The sequence below is a fragment of the Myxocyprinus asiaticus genome, chromosome 46, assembly GCF_019703515.2.
Source record: "Myxocyprinus asiaticus isolate MX2 ecotype Aquarium Trade chromosome 46, UBuf_Myxa_2, whole genome shotgun sequence".
Lineage (NCBI taxonomy): Eukaryota > Metazoa > Chordata > Actinopteri > Cypriniformes > Catostomidae > Myxocyprinus > Myxocyprinus asiaticus.
The window spans coordinates 1936990-1957500 of NC_059389.1; the positions used below are offsets into that span (position 1 = coordinate 1936990).

Sequence of the window (20511 nt, forward strand, 5' to 3'; positions counted from 1 at the left end):
ATTATCTCTGCTCGGCATGTGATTGCTCTGGTCTGTGTGAATGCGGAAGTGCCAGGAGTGGAGGCGCGCATGCGTGTTTTAGAGATGGACCGGACCGGATCATGGAGCTTGTGTCCGGACTGCTGAACCGAGTTTGGCAACTGACGGGACCGACCGACGTGACGAACCACAAGAGAAGCAGAAAGATGGAGGAGAAAGCGCTTGAGGTTTATGGTGCGTCATTTTGACCTTTAAACAAAAGGACTACGGCTGTACTAGGGTACAGTGATGACGTTAGATAGTGAAAGCATGGTACTTATGTTTCTCCAAAGAACAGCAAGTCTGAAAAAACATGGTAATACTAAATAATACTCTCAGTGGAGCTTTCAATTAAGTCATATCAAAAGTCATATCCCATTCTTAATTTATAAGTTGTAACTTGAATTAATAAATTAACAAAAATTATTACATGATATAATAATCAACATATAATTAATGTACATTCAGATAGTTTGAAATGTCATAACACATTTTTATTAGGCTACATATCTGAATGCATATGAACTTCTGACTTGATAAGCATGAAATAATTTTTTGTTAATGACTTATTAATCAAAGTTATTACAAAGACCTTTTATAGATTACAATTTACCATTGTAATCATAGTTTTAGCATCAGGCCAGATTCACAGAACATTCCTAGGAATAAAATTCTTCTTAACTAAATTATTTATTTATTTATTTTTTTTTACTTAAGACAAAAGTCAGGAACATTTTGTACTGCTCAATTGATTTGCTACTTAAATGTTGTTGTTTCTACTTAATAATTGTAATTGAATGGACTCAAAATTAGGTCATATAATAACACCGCTTAAAGTTGCTGAAAGCGATTATTTTTCATGGAAAGGTATGCAAAAAATGTTCCTACTCCCTGAGAGATATTAATGAAATAAGTGTTGTGAGATATCTCACCGGTCTCTGTGACAGCTCTAGACTCTAAACAGCAAACAAAAATGTGTCCGCGGACAATGACGCTTTCTGCCTGTCAATCATTTTGCACGTTCTCATAGTGTTGTAGTTGCAGCGAATTAATGAGGCTTAATGCCATTTTTATGCCATGTTGTTCATAACAGTTGTCAGCTGAGGGCGCTGTTTTGCAGCTGTTGTTTTTGACAAACGCTTCTGCAGGATGTCAGTCTCAACAAAGCTCATTTGGTATCTTTAGAGGGCGGGGTTTTGGAAAGAGGGGGCGTGGCTAATCCAACGGCTCAGTCTCGTGGAATCAGAACGGCTGAAATCGCTTACAGCACTTTTAAATTAAGAAGATTATAACTGATTCTAAGTGAAACCTCTATGAATTCTTAATAACAAATACAGTATTTAAATGACTCCATAAGTTCCCTTTAACCAAGGAAACAAAACAAAATAATTATGGGTATTCCCAATAGCCCTAGTTTTGTACTCCAGTAGTTTGAGTTATTTACACTTAACATCTTAAGTCTATGGATTTTTAAGAAAAATAAGTTCAAGGAGCATAGATATTTTAGTTATGAGTCCAAAACTTGACATTTCAAGTAATGTTTAATTAAGACAACTTGATTTTTCAAGTAATGACTAGAGGTCGAACCGATAGTGGATTTTGCAGATGGTGGAAAAGGCAGATAACCGATTAATCGGCCGATAGTTTTTAAAATCGATTAATAGAATGTTACAACATTTTCTTAGTCAGTACAGACACAGAGGTTAGAGAACAATCCCAGATGTAGTTTATTTTTCATTAAAAATCCCAATAATAATCAGATAAAATGAACATTGCGTGCATAACGTGGGACTTTTATCACTTAACAAGCCTGAAACATACTTGGGACTCTTATTTTGAAATGTAGACTTGGCTCCGTTACAATGCCCTATATTTAATATTTACCAAATTAAGCTTTTTATAGCCTATATATTATTATTATTCATATTATGAAGTTGGAGACACAATGACAAGGGATGTTTCTATATAGTCACATTTTTCTTTGCATGCCCTCACCTCAATTAAAAAAACCAAAATTTTCAGTGGAACACGGACGAATAAAAAAAAACTATCGACACACATTTTTGCCGATAACTGATAGTTCCAAAAAGCAACTAAACTATGCCGATAGCTGCCGACAGTCTGTGTTCCTTTGAAAATTACGTTTTTTAAATTGAAGCGAGGGCGTGCAAAGAAAAAGGGGCAGTGGTAGCTCAGCGGTTAAGGCTCTGGGTTACTGATCAGAAGGTCGGGGGTTCAAGCCCCAGCACCACCAAGATGCCACTGTTGGGCCCTTGAGCAAGGCCCTTAACCCTATCTGCTCCAGGGGCGCCGTATCATGGCTGACCCTGCACTCTGACCCCAGCCTAGCTGGGATATGTGAAAAAGAAGAATTTCACCGTATATGTGCAAATGTATAATGTGTGATAAATAAAGAAAATTATAAAAAAAAAAAAAAAAAAAATGCATATATGTGCATATATGTGTATATATATATATATATATACTGATATATATATCAGTATATGCCTGTGTGTGTGTGTATATATATGTATATACAATATTTTTCTGTGCATGCACTGGCTTCAATTTAAAAAACGTAATTTTCAGAGGAACACGGACGAATAAAAAAAAACAATCAGCATAATGTTTTGCTGATAACCGATAGTTCCAAAAAGCAACTATCGGCACCGATTAACTGGTAAAACCGATATATTGTGTGTATATATATATATATATATATATATATATAATGTAGTATATATATATTAGAGGTAGACCTATATATCGGTTTTACCAATTAATTCCAAAAACAAACTATCGGCACCGATTAAAAACTGACATATTGGTCTACATACAGTATTTATAGTATATATATTAGAGGTAGACCAATATATTGGTTTTACCGATTAACCAGTGCCAATAGTTGATTTTTGGAACTATTGGTTTTCGGCAAAAAACTATACCGATAGCTGCCGATAGTTTATTTTATTCCTTCGTGTTCCTCTGAAAATGAAGTTTTTTCAATTGAAGCAAGGGCGTGCAAAGAAAAATGCGTATATATATATATATATATATATATATATATATATATATATATATATATATATATATACAGGTGCATCTCAATAAATTAGAATGTCGTGGAAAAGTTCATTTATTTCAGTAATTCAACTCAAATTGTGAAACTCGTGTATTAAATAAATTCAGTGCACACAGACTGAAGTAGTTTAAGTCTTTGGTTCTTTTAATTGTGATGATTGTGGCTCACATTTAACAAAAACCCACCAATTCACTATCAATAGATAGTTCCAAAAATCAGCTGGTTTTGTGTGTTTTCGCAGATGTGATCCGAACGATTCGTGATCCAGAGAAGCCCAACACTCTAGAAGAACTGGACGTGGTCACAGAGAAATGTGTGGAGGTCCAGGAACTCGGAGACGATGAATATCTGATCATCATTAAGTTCTCTCCGACTGTACCGCACTGTTCGCTGGCCACTCTAATAGGTGTGTGTGTGTGTGTGTGTGTGTGTAATGATAAGACAAAACATGTGGTTGTCTGACCCCAAACGAACAAACATACACTGCATCTGTCAGATAGCAGAAACAAACAATGCTCTTTATTTGACGTTCAGTCCTCATTTACTAATGTAAAAAAAGAGCCTTTGCCACTTTATTCCTTTTTGTGTTCATTAGTCCTCTGCGTCAACACTTTTGAGGGAGTAGTCACGGTACTCGTCCATGTTGACATTAATAAACCGAGCTTCTTCCAAGTGGCAGATACATTTGTGGCAAAGTACTGTAAAGTTTGATCGGACGCACTGACTTTGACATCAACAACAAAAGATATGGGAAGCGTTATCTTGTACCTATTTAAAGTTAAACCTTGCAAATCTCTTACAATATCTTGAACTGCAGTTTTCTTGCTGCGTTGAGATGAGGAAGAGTTTAATTAACCACATATCGGTGCCTCAGAATTGTAAATATGCCCTCATTACTCTGTTTTTACCCCGGCCAGTTGACCTCATGAGACCAATTCTATCGCTCCGAACAGGAGGGCATTTGATGAGATGAACATGGTCTGAATTACAATGAACGGCTAATTAAAAGAGAACTTGTTTTGCCACCTGTGTTCTCTATTCCTGCAGGTCTTTGCTTACAAGTAAAACTGCAACGCTGCCTGCCGTTCAAACACAAGGTACGTGATCATCGTTAAGACCAAATAACTCATTATTATTCAGCACAAATACTTCTCCCAAAAATGAAAGCTCTGGGATCATCCAATTATATGTCACATTGATTAAAGGCCGTTAAATGAAAGCCATTCTCCATGCTCTCTGATGATTAGTGCTCTTAATATCCCTTTTTTGCTTTATTTTTCTGACCACTGATCGTGTTTTCTCTCTCTCATTTTTCTCTTTCAGCTGGAGATTTACATAACTGAGGGGACGCATTCAACCGAGGAAGATAGTGAGTGATCATTACCATAATTTTTGCCTTTGTAAATGATGCTTGTTTGAAAGTCGCTGGAACGTAGATGGCACTTACCATGAAAAGACTACAAAAATAGGTCTGAAACTCTGCTTTGTTCATCAAACGATCCATGAAAGGAGGTGCTTAATCTTTAGAAAATATTGATTGTCAAACTCACATTTGATGCGTTTAAAATGACTGGAGCTACTTTTCATATTAGGTTAATTTTATATTAGATAATAGGTTGTATAACATTCAACAAACAGTGAGATTTTGTTTTGTTTTGAGTAGCGATGGGAATCGTTAGGAATTTAACGATTCTGATTTCTCTTAATGATTCCGCTTCCCTAATGTTTCCGTTCACAGTTTCTTTTATACTTTTGAGGAACTCTGTAAGATATTCACTAAAAAGAACCAGCTGTAAGCATCATTCGTTCAGTAGGTAGCGCTTTATTTGCTGTGTAGATTCTAAAGAACCGATTCTTAAGAGTCATTCGTTCGGGAATCGGACTGTGTTGGTCACGCTGTATGTTTCACACTGTAGATTCTAAAGAACCGATTCTTAAGAGTCATTCGTTCGGGAATCGGACTGTGTTGGTCGTGCTGTATGTTTCACACTGTAGATTCTAAAGAACCGATTCTTAAGAGTCATTCGTTCGGGAATCGGACTCTGTTTCTTCGTGCTGTATGTTTCACACTGTAGATTCTAAAGAACCGATTCTTAAGAGTCATTCGTTCGGGAATCGGACTATGTTGGTCGCGCTGTATGTTTCGCACTGTAGATTCAAAAGAACCAATTCTTAAGAGTCATTCGTTCGGGAATCGGACTGTGTTGGTCGCGCTGTATGTTTCACACTGTAGATTCTAAAGAACCGATTCTTAAGAGTCATTCGTTCGGGAATCGGACTGTGTTGGTCGTGCTGTATGTTTCACACTGTAGATTCTAAAGAACCGATTCTTAAGAGTCATTCGTTCGGGAATCGGACTCTGTTTCTTCGTGCTGTATGTTTCACACTGTAGATTCTAAAGAACCGATTCTTAAGAGTCATTCATTCGGGAATCGGACTGTGTTGGTCGTGCTGTATGTTTCACACTGTAGATTCTAAAGAACCGATTCTTAAGAGTCATTCGTTCGGGAATCGGACTCTGTTTCTTCGTGCTGTATGTTTCACACTGTAGATTCTAAAGAACCGATTCTTAAGAGTCATTCGTTCGGGAATCGGACTACACTGGTCATGCTGTATGTTTCACACTGTAGATTCTAAAGAACTGACTCATAAGAGTCATTAGTTTGGGAATCATACTCTATTGGTCGCGCTATATGTTTCACACTGTAGATTCTAAAGAACTGACTCATAAGAGTCATTAGTTTGGGAATCATACTCTATTGGTCGCGCTATATGTTTCGCACTGTAGAGTCAAAAGAACCGACTCATAAGAGTCATTAGTTTGGGAATCGGACTACACTGGTCATGCTGTATGTTTCACACTGTAGATTCTAATGAACCGATTCTTAAGAGTCATTCGTTTGGGAATCGGACTATGTTGGTCGCGCTGTATGTTTCACACTGTAGATTCTAAGGAACCGATTCTTAAGAGTCATTGGTTTGGGAATCATACCCTATTGGTTGTGCTGTATGTTTCGCACTGTAGATTCAAAAGAACCGACTCATAAGAGTCATTAGTTTGGGAATCGGATTCCATTGGTCGCGCTGTTTGTTTCAACTGTAGATTAAAAAGAACCGACTCTTAAGAGTCATTAGTTTGGAAATCTGAAACTATTGGTCACAGTGTATGTTTCACACTGTAGAGTAAAAGAACTGACTCATAAGATTCATTCGTTTGGGAATCGTACTCTGTTGGTCACGCTGTATATTTCGCACTGTAGATTCAAAAGAACCGACTCATGAGAGTCATTAGTTTGGGAATCATACCCTATTGGTTGTGCTGTATGTTTCACACTGTAGATTCAAAAGAACCAACTCATAAGAGTCATTAGTTTGGGAATCATACTCTATTGGTCGCGCTATATGTTTCGCACTGTAGATTCAAAAGAACCGACTCACGAGAGTCATTCATTCGGGAATCGGACTACACTGGTCACGCTGTACGTTTCACACTGTAGATTTAAAAGAACCGACTCTTAAGAGTCATTAGTTTGGAAATCTGAAACTATTGGTCACAGTGTATGTTTCACACTGTAGAGTAAAAGAACTGACTCTTTAGAGTCATTCGTTCGGGAATCGGACTCCATTGGTTGCACTGTATGTTTCACACTGTAGATTCAAAAGAACCGACTCATGAGAGTCATTCGTTTGGGAATCGTACTCTGTTGGTCACGCTGTATATTTTGCACTGTAGATTCAAAAGAACCGACTCATAAGATTCATTCGTTTGGGAATCGGACTCCATTGGTCGCGCTGTATGTTTCACACTGTAGAGTCAAAAGAACTGACTCTTAAGAGTCATTCATTTAAGAATCATACTCCATTGGTCGCTCTGTGATTCAAAACAACTGGCTCATAAGAGTCATTTGTTCGCTATAGCAGTGTTGCAGTGTCCCTGAATGTTAGTGCTGGAAACAATGTCAGAGTATTTTAGCAAAGTTATGAACATCATTCGGTTCTAGTATTTTTTTTAAATATGGAACTGGAATGGTTCTCGGTTCCCGCAACGCCATTAAAAATATAGCTCAGAGGAACACAGGAACACAGCCTTTGTTAACGTCCCCTTACAGAAGCGAAACACTTCCGTTAATCGGCCAAGTGGCCTCAGTCATTGACCGATGCAATAAGCACACAATGGCTGTATTATCGATATATCTGTGTATCGCTAGTCGAGATAACAGAAATGAACATCATGATATCTGTAGTATTTGTAGGAATATTCGGCCTGTCGTCCAGCGAGCAGATTATATCTGTGTATGATGGAGTTGCTGTTGTTAACTGATCTTTTTGTGTCTTTCTCTTACAGTTAACAAACAGATTAATGATAAGGAACGTGTGGCAGCTGCGATGGAGAATCCGAACCTGCGGGAGATTGTGGAACAGTGTGTGACCGAACCAGATGATTGAGTCTGCAATAAATACACACACACTTCTGTAAGCGAATCTCAAGAAACATGTCAAGAACAAGTCATGTTTCACCTAAAATCAAAAGAAAAAAATGAAATTATATTTTGGAAAAAAAAATAAAAATAAAGCCTATTTTTAGGACTATGAAGATGCTTTTGCTTTGTAACATTTTCATGTCAATTAAGTGCATTTTATTACTGATAAGCCAAAAAAAACAAAAACTAATAATATATATATATATATATATATATATATATATATATATATATATATATATATATATATATATATATATATAATAAAAAATAAAGCCTATTTTTAGGACCATTAAGATGCTTTTGCATTGTAACATTTTCATATCAATTAAGTGCATTTTATTACTGATAAGCAAAAAAAAAAAAAAAAAAACATATATATATATATATATATATATATATATATATATATATATATATATATATATATATATATATATATATAAAATTATTTTTTTATTTTTTTTAATTGTAAAGTATTTATGACATTATGATAATTTGTACAACGTTTAATTCATCCTGATTTAATAATAAAATATATATATATTACAGGAAGTTTTACTTCAATTACTGTATTACAATAATGAGAATCACCATTGAGAATAAAATGGGAATTTAAAAAAATTCAAAAGTAAAATAACTGAATGCATTACGGTGATGAGATTTTTTTGGGAGAAAAATTGTCATGAACAATGCAAAAATTTTGGCCTTATGATTTTGAGGTGAAATCAGCAACCTACACATGTATGTTCTCCTGCACTGATTCAGAGGAGAAGCAATTTCTAACTCATATTTGCTTTTGTAAAGAAGGATTATATATCTCTGTAAACAGCAGACAAACAAGAAGAGAGCGATCAATACGCTCCAATAATCTTCATAAATCTGTGGGGCTTTTTATCTTCCATCAGGAGACCTGTGGAAATGATTTCATACAGATTTCATCCCATTTCTCAAGAGAGACCAGATGTTGCTCTGGATAAAGGCTATAGGTCTCCACCCTCTCTCTCGCTGTTCGTTCAACATCTCCGTTCGTTTGTTTGTTCTTTCAAGTCTGATTCTCAAGCTGAGAGACAAAAAACAACTTCCTGTTAAACTTCCTCTTTCTGTTCCTGGGTGAACATCCAAAATGTTGCATCAAGTTTTCATCATTGAAAGACTTTTAAAGGGATAGTTCACAAAGAAAAAGGACATTCTGTCATTATTTACTCACGCTCATATGGAAGCCCTGAACCGCACTGTGAAAAAAAAAAATCTAATTTTTTTTTTCTCAAGAGGCAAAACGTGAGAATTGTTTTTTGCTAGCTTGCTAGCTAACAATTAGCATGCGAGAGCAACCTCGTCCACCAGGTGGCACTATCAGTAAGCATGAAATCTTATAAGGTGACAGATGACAGCTGTGGTACTTGATCTGTTGATTTATAGTTGTATAATACTCTAACAACAATGTTTTGTGAATCTTAATCAAGGAAAAACACATATATAATGTTTGAGAGTCTACTAATACATGAAATCCCACAATTAAAGAATATACCTTTAGGTTACATATGTTTCATGTGGTATACGTTTTTAAGACGACAACTGGAGGTATTTCAGATAGTTCGATGACATTCACCACGGGAATATGGATGCTGCTATTGATAATGTGCTTTTTTTAAACGGTTGGCCCATGTAAACATGCGCTAGATAGATGTCTTTCCCCGTTTCGACGCCTCTCGCTGTAGTAAGCTCAGTAACGATGCATATCCTTGAGGATTTCACAGACCGAGGGACAACCAGACAGCTGGACGATGTTTGAACAGAAAGCGCACACCTGGTGGCCGATGTTGGTACCGCATGCTAATTGTTATCTAGCGAACAAAACAAAAAAAAATTCTCACGTGTTGCCTCTTGAGGAGAATTGTTTAATTTAAAAAAGTTTTTTTTATTTTTGACAGGGAGAAAAAAAAATTTAGGGAACATTTTTTTTTCTTTTTTTTTTTTGAGAGAGAGAGAATTTTATTTTGTATTTATTTATTTATTTATTTTAAATTTTAAGAAAAATAATTGGATAGAAAAGAATATTTTAGAGAGAAAAAAAAATATTTGTAGGACATAGGCTCAGGAAAGCACCTAAAAAAATGTTCACCAAGTGAAATCATTTTTTACAGTGCGGTTCAGGGCTTCCGTACCCTCATTTCATTTTTGGATGAATTTAAGTTCCTCAACTGTCAGAGTTCAGCTTCCTGTGTAACTTGTGTCATGGTATACTTTGATTCTTCAGATTATGTGTGAAATGAAGTTTTAAAGATTTTAAAGAAAAAAAGGGCTTATTATTTTTTAGTCATGGAAATATGGGAGACACTTTACAATAAGGTTGTATATGTTAGCATCTGATATATGGCATATGAATATAGGGTTTTTACTCATAAATAAAAGTCATACTTGTATATAATATATTTATTAAATAGTATTTTGAAATATACAAAATAGGTTTCAAAATACAAAATAATTGGCTGTTTTCATATATGTAACATTATTTCCCAAATACTAGTGGAATATGAATATGTACAAAAAATTCCTCAAATATATGAACTGTAATTTTGTTATTATTTTAAATATATGAGCAGTGGCTTCTTCCTTGCTGAGCAGCCTTTCAGGTTATGTCGATATAGGACTCGTTTTACTGTGGATATAGATACTTGTCTATCTGTTTCCTCCAGCATCTTCACAAGGTCCTTTGCTGTTGTTCTAGGATTGATTTGGAACTGTGATATACAGGTGCGTCTCAATAAATTAGAATGTCGTGGAAAAGTTCATTTATTTCAGTAATTCAACTCAAATTGTGAAACTCGTGTGTTAAATAAATTCAATGCACACAGACTGAAGTAGTTTAAGTCTTTGGTTCTTTTAATTGTGATGATTTTGGCTCACATTTAACAAAAACCCACCAATTCACAAAAAATCTCAAAAAATTAGAATACATCATAAGACCAATAAAAAAAACATTTTTAGTGAATTGTTGGCCTTCTGGAAAGTATGTTCATTTACTGTATATGTACTCAATACTTGGTAGGGGCTCCTTTTGCTTTAATTACTGCCTCAATTCGGCGTGGCATGGAGGTGATCAGTTTGTGGCACTGCTGAGGTGGTATGGAAGCCCAGGTTTCTTTGACAGTGGCCTTCAGCTCATCTGCATTTTTTGGTCTCTTGTTTCTCATTTTCCTCTTGACAATACCCCATAGATTCTCTATGGGGTTCAGGTCTGGTGAGTTTGCTGGCCAGTCAAGCACACCAACACCATGGTCATTTAACCAACTTTTGGTGCTTTTGGCAGTGTGGGCAGGTGCCAAATCCTGCTGGAAAATGAAATCAGCATCTTTAAAAAGCTGGTCAGCAGAAGGAAGCATGAAGTGCTCCAAAATTTCTTGGTAAACGGGTGCAGTGACTTTGATTTTCAAAAAGCACAATGGACCAACACCAGCAGTTGATATTGCACCCCAAATCATCACAGACTGTGGAAACTTAACACTGGACTTCAAGCAACTTGGGCTATGAGCTTCTCCACCCTTCCTCCAGACTCTAGGACCTTGGTTTCCGAATGAAATACAAAACTTGCTCTCATCTGAAAAGAGGACTTTGGACCACTGGGCAACAGTCCAGTTCTTCTTCTCCTTAGCCCAGGTAAGACGCCTCTGACGTTGTCTGTGGTTCAGGAGTGGCTTAACAAGAGGAATACGACAACTGTAGCCAAATTCCTTGACACGTCTGTGTGTGGTGGCTCTTGATGCCTTGACCCCAGCCTCAGTCCATTCCTTGTGAAGTTCACCCAAATTCTTGAATCGATTTTGCTTGACAATCATAAGGCTGCGGTTCTCTCGGTTGGTTGTGCATCTTTTTCTTCCACACTTTTTCCTTCCACTCAACTTTCTGTTAACATGCTTGGATACAGCACTCTGTGAACAGCCAGCTTCTTTGGCAATGAATGTTTGTGGCTTACCCTCCTTGTGAAGGGTGTCAATGATTGTCTTCTGGACAACTGTCAGATCAGCAGTCTTCCACATGATTGTGTAGCCTAGTGAACCAAACTGAGAGACCATTTTGAAGGCTCAGGAAACCTTTGCAGGTGTTTTGAGTTGATTAGCTGATTGGCATGTCACCATATTCTAATTTTTTGAGATAGTGAATTGGTGGGTTTTTGTTAAATGTGAGCCAAAATCATCACAATTAAAAGAACCAAAGACTTAAACTACTTCAGTCTGTGTGCATTGAATTTATTTAATACACGAGTTTCACAATTTGAGTTGAATTACTGAAATAAATGAACTTTTCCACGATATTCTAATTTATTGAGATGCACCTGTAGTCAGTTATGTCCATATATCAGATTTCTGTGCAATAGTTAATGTGATTGTACTTTTAAAGCATGTTAATCTTGGTTAATTATAATTTCTAAATGTTTACAAGTTATTTATGATATCATTAGTAAACTAACAGTGAACAGTAGTATATTTATAATCAAATATGCATATTTATTACAGCCTTTTCTCGTAGAATCACATTATTATACTTACATTTTTGCAAAATTATTTTTACGTGGCTTGTTGTACAGTATACTGAAATAAATGACCAGTAAGATTTACTCAGTTTTTATTTCACATGTTTTTGCAAAGTAAAATATAATTAACTTCATAAATAATATTGATTAAAATGAGTGAGTAAATGTAAACATTTTAGTAAATACAGTCACTTTTACTTAGAAATCTGATGTACATTGTACTTAAACAAAGTGCATTTTTAGAAATTATTAGAACATTTAATTTGAACTTTTCTTATAATTACATTTAATCATGTACCACATGACATACCGAAACATCATCCTGCATTACTGGCATTGGAAACACGATAAAGAACTGCGCACACAGACTGAAAACCTGCTGCACAAAACACGATGACGGTAACAATCAACAGATTTATTTTATTTTTTATCATGAACGGGTCATTTTGAGTAGAAAATGAGCTTCAGACTTCACAAAACAAGTTACCAAATGTAACAACAAAATCAACAATAAATAGTGTAAATCAACTTTAAAACAGTGAAACCATGCAAGCTCAATAATTAGAAAGTTAAGTAAAATGTACTTATTTTTTTGACCTGTAAAAATTGTAAATATGACAAGGTTTTCAACTTTAGGATTTATCCATAATGGCACATTGTAAAGATAACAAACAATCATAAATAATATTTACGGTACTTAAAAGCTGGAGCATGTTTGAATTGAGTACAAATGTAGAATTTACTTAATATTTTCAAGTTCACTCTTTAACTTATTCAATGTAATTAATCTTTTCTGCTTCATTTACTTCACCACAAAATACACAAAATGTAGTGTTGGATTTACATAAAATATATATGTAGCATTTTTTGCATTACGCTTTTTAAGTAAATTCAACCTTATGGTCATTTTATGTCAGCATAACTAGAAAACCTTTGTTAGATATACACAAATGTATCAGTTCATTCAACTTTATTGACTTGAAAAGGTATGTCACATAAATACGATTTAACAACTAATAGCACGCTGTTTCAAATGAACTTTATTTTATTGATTCTGCTTAATTTCAGTTGCTTAAAAGTCCAGCTTCACCAATGGGAACACTAATCACCCTGGTGAGTTAAACGGCAGATTATCAGTTCATAAACACTTACTTTTCACTCTGTTTCCCACACAATGTTATCTTATGACATATAAACACTTTTACTACAGTGTATGACTCATTTTAATGTTTGCATTGTATAACCAACTATATTTACATGGATATGCTTGTTTAGTCACAACAGATTTGTACACTCTGCTCTAAAATATTATATTAGCCAGAAATTGATATTTGTGAATGTAATATTTTTTTAATATCCTTATGCAGTATATACACATATGGAAATGTCATGGGAATAATTAATAATTGATAATTTTAATGGTTTTAAACACCATTGTTCATAAGTTTTATTCAGCTATTGTGTATGCTGTAATTACAGAAGCTGCCAAATGGTGGCGCTCAACATCCTCACAGAATCATCTTCACTTGTGTCCATCAGTCAGAGAGTATTTACAGTCAGACTACACACTCGACAAGACTAAAAAATCAGACGTTTTGCCTAACAAGGTAAAAGAGAGAAAGACTGCAGAGTTTATTAATGCATCTTTAAACCAGACGTGGCACTTCAGAACAAATACTTCCTTAATATGATCGTGAAATTTTAAATTATGATTAAATTCCTCTAGACATCTGGCTGATGCCGCAGTCTTGATAGTTCAAATTAAGCCAAGTATTTATACAGATGAGCTGTCGAATATTCAACAGATCATTTCCAAGAGTCTGCAATCATTTACTCACCCTCATGTTGCTTTAAAATATTATATTTTTCAGTGTTAAAATACTTTAGAATCCCGGCTTAATATGCAGAGACAGCTATAAGTACACCATTCATAGGTTAATTTTCTCGAAAACTGTAAACACTGTGTCTCTGTGGTGCTATGATCATAATAACATTAACATTAACTCGACCAATGGTGTGAGTTGGGGGCGGGACTATCTGTTTGTTTAAACAACGGCAGAGGGGCTTTTTGTAAACAATGTTTATTTTTGCAATTCCATTTGGTGGCGCAGAAACGACATCATTCAGATTTAATTGTATGACGTATAATGAAGATGAACACTTTATTTTAAAGGTCCACAATAATGCACTAGTTAAACATGAATAAGACAGTAATAGTTAATTAATAGGTAGTTAATAAGTAACTACATGTAGAATAAGGCTGTCTTAGCCATAATATACAACTTAATAAATGTCTTATTTTTGTGTAGAAAGTAATCCAATAATGCTTTATTATTTCTGCGATAGAATTTCATGTTTACTATACAATATTAAGCCAGTAATTAAGACTAATTAGTATTGGATCTGTTACTAACAAATTACTAAAATCTACCTTTTTTAGTGCATGATTCAATTAAAATAAAACTGAACTTTTTTTTAGCTTACTGCAAATACTGTAAACACATAATAAATGGGGAAAAAACATATGAACAAAAGTTTCTTTATTTTAACATTCATTTCTTAAAATATTAACAAATAATGAAATTATATAATTTGTAGTAGTTCATTTATGCAGTACATTATTAACAATTTAGTAATTGAATAATTACTGTCTTAATATAGTTCAATAAACTAAAATACCACCTAATAAATGCAAAACAAAACAATAAGTTTAATAGGTAAATATGTAGGGGTCCAGTTGAGATAACGTTACTCTATATGCATGCTTAACTAGTGCATTATTGTGGACACTTAAAATAAAGTGTTACCGCTCTTTTCCTCTCAAAAACGGTCAACCTCCAAAAGGACGCCATAACACGCTATAAAAGTAACTTTTTTAAACTAAAAGTAGTCGATACGATTGACTCTAGACTAAATATATAGTGAGTTTCATAAGGAGTAAACCATTTTTAAGTAGGTATTCTCTAAAAATCTTTCATATCTTCCTCTTACAAATTTCATTAGCGCATGTGCATATTCAAACTTTTTGCATCATGTTCGTTACGGAAAAAGGCGTTTGGTGTCAATGCAAAAAAAAAAAGAAGAAAAAAAGAAGGTAATTCTAGGTTATTTTTGACGCGAAGTCTATTAATGTTAATTTAGTTTATTGGTGCCCCTAGCACATCTTTAAGGACTTTTTTAAACTATCCTCCCAAGGAATAATCCAGAATTTAAGTCATTATTCACTGGTAATATCCCCCTCTGCCATAATATAATTAGCGTTTCGGCATTTAAACTTGGTGCAACATCCAGCCTGCCAACCCTCCTCCCCCACCCCCAACACACACTTCCACAAGCTTCTCACAATAAGTTGCTGGAATTTTGTCCCATTCCTCCAGACAGAACTGGTGTAACTGAGTCAGGTTTGTAGGCCTCCTTGCTCGCACATGCTTTTTCAGTTCTGCCCACAAATTTTCTATCGGATTGAGGTCAGGGCTTTGTGATGGCCACTCCAATACCTTGACTTTGTTGTCCTTAAGACATTTTGCCACAACTTTGGAGGTATGCTTGGGGTCATTGTCCATTTGGAAGACCCATTTTCGATGAGCTTTAACTTCCTGGCTGATGTCTTGGGATGCTGCTTCAATATATCCACATAATTTTCCTTCCTCGTGATGCCATTTATTTAGTGAAGTGCACCAGTCCCTCCTGCAGCAAAGCACCCCCACAACATGATGCTGCCACCCCCATGCTTCACGATTGGGATGGTGTTCTTCGTCTTGCAAACCCTTTTTCCTCCAAACATAACGATGGTCATTATGGCCAAACAATTCAATTTTTGTTTCATCAGACCAGAGGAGAAGATCTTTGTCCCCATGTGCACTTTCAAACTGTAGTATGGCTTTTTTATGGCAGTTTTGGAGCAATGGCTTCTTCCTTGCTGAGCAGCCTTTCAGGTTATGCCGATATAGGACTTGTTTTACTGTGGATCTAGATACTTGTCTATCTGTTTCCTCCAGCATCTTCACAAGGTCCTTTGCTGTTGTTCTAGGATTGATTTGAAACTGTGATATAGTCAATTAAAAGTGAAACAATCTGTCTGTAAACAATTGTTGGAAAAATTACTCATGTCATGCACAAAGCAGATGTCCTAAATGGCAGTTTGCTAATATGAAACCTGTGGAGTGGTTAAAAAAATGAGTTTAATGACTTCAATCTAAGTGTATGTAAACTTCTGACTTCAAATGTATATATATATCTATACATATAAATATGTATGACCACATGACAGTCAAAACATTTAATATATAAAATTCTAAAGATTTTCAGGGATTCAAACATGTTTTTCTCTGGTTCTCAAAGGATTTTTATTTTATTTTTTTTATTTTTTAAAGAAAAAACATCAAACATAGTAAATAGTTAACGTTAACTCTACCTTCTGTCAGATTAAAAATGGTAAACACTTAAAGGGATAGTTCACTTAAAAATTAAAATTCTGTCATCATTTACTCACCATGATGTTGTTCCAAATCAGTATAACTTTTTTTTTTTCTGTGAAAGACAAAAGATGTTTGGCTGTCAGTCCTTCAGTGTTGGAGAAGATACTTTGAAACTGTGTCTTTCTAAGCTACACTAATATAGTTAGCTACACTACTAGCTACTATCAAAAAGTAGCTAACTACATTGAAGCTATTTAAAGAAGTAAATACTTTAAAAATATATAGTCCTAACAATTAGATTATATTATTTAAGATGACATTAAACAATTAGGGTGATAAATATGCAATTAATATAATTTATACTTAAAATAAACTAATTAAAACTAGAAAACACCCAACTGAGTCGAAATATAGTACTTCGCTAAAAAAATGGCAATGTCCCATAAAGGTTGCGCAAGGCTCAATTGAATCAGTGAATCATTTATGTCAAGTAGTTCATTTACATGAATCGTCAAAACATACCGACTTACTAAAATGAATCAGAGCTCTCCGCATTAAATATAAGTAAATCATTTATTGTAATTGGCTCATTTACATGAACTGTCCGAAGAACCACTTCAGTTGTCCCAATGCTACTTGAGAGAGAAAGAGAGATGGGAAGATTTAGGTAAGTGTGTTGTTTATTCCCTCAGCTCCATTGCTGCGTTCACAATACAATATGACATATGTAGCATTTTGTGATGCTACAGCGCTACTCGTTGGAAAATGTCGCTCGTTAATGGAAAAGCTACACTACAGTGAAAATAGCTGAACTGCTGTTATGCCACTGAAAAATTTAGTTAAGTTAGTAGCGTAACTCCTTAACATTCCAGTCCATTCTGCCTAACATCTTCTTTTGTTCAAATTTCTATTAAGGCATTGTTTTAGATTACTGTTGCGGCTTTTCTTAAATCTTACCAACAGTTAACCCTTTAAGGTCGGATGGGCCCGCCATGTGTCATATGTTGCTGGAAAGCTCTCAAAGAGTAGAATACAACTCACAGACAAAAATATTGTGAGTAATAGCTAAGTATATATCTTTGACAATTATGTTACATGTTAATGACTTTTTGCTTATAACTTGACAAAAAAAATAAACAGAGCATAAAATGTCACATCCCATTACTTATAGGAGGTGATTATCTTTCAAATGAGCCCACACACAAGGTAATCAGATGCATAGATCATTAAATAATCCACATGAAGCACAATGTTACATATGGCCACCAGGAGATGGCGCCAAATACATGACACAGACTCAATGATGACTCAAATGACACAGAATGAAACTCATTCTGTATAATCTCATTACTAAAATCATGTCTGCATGCTATGCAAACCTTTAGTCATTGTTGTGTTTGCATGTGTAATTAGTTCTTATGCACAATTATTATGTTTTATTTGTTTGGATATGTTTTTGGACACATGGAGACGTTTTTGGACACTATGATAAATTATGTTTGTAATGCTATAACTTTTGATTGCTTTCTCGTATCAACAACATTTTTCTCAGATATAGTTGACATGATTGTGAACAAAACAAAAGCAGTTTTTCTGAGCCACCTTATTTACACCCAGAGATATATAATGTCAAATCAGAAAAATAAGAAAAAAAAGTAAATATTTGGCTCAAGTTTGTTTTTTTAGCAGTTTCTTAGGCTGAGAATTTCAGAATGTATCATAATCTATATCATTAAAAAATGTTAAATGTTTTCTTTACAATGATACCAAACACTTGACCCTCCTTGTTTTTTTGTTAAGTTATAAGCCTTTAATTTTGGGTATGCCACTAAAACTGTAAATCTTTAAAAACACCCTCAGACCGGGGGGCCTGGGTAGCTCAGCGAGGCGTTGACTATCACCCCTGGAGTCGCGAGTTCGAATCCAGGGCATGCTGAGTGACTCCAGCCAGGTCTCCTAAGCAACCAAATTGGCCCGGTTGCTAGGGAGGGTAGAGTCACATGGGGTAACCTCCTCGTGGTCACTCTAATGCGGTTCGTGCGTGGCGAGTTGTGCGTGGATACCACGGTGGATGCCGTGAAGCATCCACACGCGCTAGGTCTCCGCGGTAACACGCTCAACAAGCCACATGATAAGATGTGCGGATTGATGGTCTCAGACGCGGAGGCAACTGAGATTCGTCCTCCACCACCCGGATTGAGGCGAGTCACTATGCCACCACGAGGACTTAGAGCGCATTGGGAATTGGGCATTCCAGATTGGGGAGAAAAAAAAACACCCTCAGACCTTAAAGGGTTAATATAAAGGAAATAGAATATGGAAACAATAGCAAATATCATGGGTAAACTGTACCTCGAGATGCTCTGGAGGGTTAACTTGACCTTCAGTGTCCTTGAAAAGTTTATAATTATTTTTACTTATTTGTTACAATGCATTCTGGAATTGCCTTGTCTGTGAAGGATACATGCAATGCTATCTTTTGGAAAAGGCCTTTCTGTGCCGCCTAGGTAGGGAGCTCACTATAGTTAGTTTTGGAACTCTGCAGAGGTAATGCCTGCATTTCCTAAACACTAACATCAATAACCTGAACAGCTCTATGTCAGCAGATGTGTCATTCTGTTCATGATGCTCACTGTTTGCCAGTTAAACAGCACGTAATGCATCTGCTTTATTTGCTAAATGTCTGTAGAGTTGTCAGTAGCATGCTAGTAACAAAAATCAATCTGAAATGGATTGTAGCACACAACGCCAGGCTGATTTAGAAATTTGTCTTGGAGAAGTGCAGCTATTACTATGTTTAATTTAAGATCAGAGTGCATGCTTTAAATTTAGCATGAAATGTATAATGCAAAGTGTCGCAGTCATGCCGCTCTAATGACACACATTAAAGAGCCACACTGCAGGAAGTGTGTGTGTATGTGTGTGTGTGTGTGTGTGTGGGCACAAGTCCCAAAAAATGGTAACGAAACTAGAAGCTTAAGCGCAAGTGTTAAGTGCGCTGGAGAGGCCAAAATCAACAACACAGCAAACGTCACATCTGCGCCAAGGACACTTATGGCATTTACCCCAAATAATCCCTCAGAAAACTCTACAAATGTCATTGCAAATGCCATGTGTGAAATGAAGGACTTCACAGGCTTGATTATAGACACACACACACTCATTAGGAGCATTCATCATGTGTGTGTGTGTGTGTGTACCTCACGATACATTCTCAGTGCCGTTTGCCTCGGGCAACATTCAAATCCTTCCAGATGTACAAGTTTAATTAGCATAGGTGCCGTATTTAACTCGCTGACTAAAACACCCCCAGTTGTTTGTTATGTTTGTGAAACTAATTGAAGTTTAAGGATTAATTCAATGCTAGAAAATACTAGCAATATTTTGGATTATTTTATGGCATTCTGTTACAACCTAAACATGGGCCGCAGGGAAAAACAATGCTATAACATGTAATAATAACATGCAACTTTCCATATAATCATGCATAGTTAGGATAGCCAAATAAATATGTTTGTCAGTTTTTAGAAGCAAGAAGAAAACGTTTCCCAAATCTTTTGTTATTGATGTCAAAGGCCGTATGTCCAATCAAACTCTACGGTATGGCACAAGTTCATCCGTCACTTGATAGAAGCTCGTCAATTTATCGACACGTTGTGTGAAATGAACTCATCCTCAAAAACCATCAGAAAAATCTACACGGTAAAAGAAAATTAAATGTATTGCAAGCCCTTTTGATATTTAAAGGGATAGTTCACCCAAAAATGAAAATTCAGTCATTGTTTACTCACCCCTGTGTTGTTATAACACTGTCTGACTTTCTCTCTTTTTCTGAACACAAAGGGAGTAATTGTGAAGAAATGTTGTGCTCAGTGATGTCATACAATGGCAGTTTATGGTGACCACCTCTTCAAGCTTCAAAAGAACACAAAAGTATAATTCAGAAGTCTAATAAATTATTCATGAGACTCATGATTG

General features: G+C 35.5%; 1 protein-coding gene and 1 long non-coding RNA gene across 4 annotated transcripts in view; one reads left to right on the forward strand and one right to left on the reverse strand.

Moving 5' to 3' along the window:
• The first annotated feature begins 47 nt into the window (after positions 1 to 47).
• ciao2a (cytosolic iron-sulfur assembly component 2A) lies at positions 48 to 7694 on the forward strand. The gene is made up of 5 exons (XM_051689634.1): positions 48 to 213; positions 3342 to 3506; positions 4148 to 4197; positions 4424 to 4469; positions 7446 to 7694. Exons 1-5 carry the CDS (start codon positions 102 to 104, stop codon positions 7544 to 7546), a joined length of 474 nt encoding a protein of 157 aa, XP_051545594.1. The 5' UTR covers positions 48 to 101; the 3' UTR covers positions 7547 to 7694.
• Positions 7695 to 11852: 4158 nt separating this feature from the next.
• The window catches only part of LOC127436136 (uncharacterized), a 9612-nt gene continuing 953 nt past the window's right edge, over positions 11853 to 20511 (reverse strand). Inside the window, exons 2-4 of one of the 3 annotated variants that reach the window (XR_007896340.1) lie at positions 20325 to 20448; positions 16608 to 16645; positions 11853 to 16271 (exon numbers count right to left, since the gene is read on the reverse strand). This is a non-coding gene — a long non-coding RNA (uncharacterized LOC127436136). Of the gene's footprint in view, positions 16272 to 16607; positions 16646 to 20324 lie in introns of all 3 variants that reach the window. The other 2 variants (XR_007896338.1, XR_007896339.1) reach the window with 2 other exon arrangements.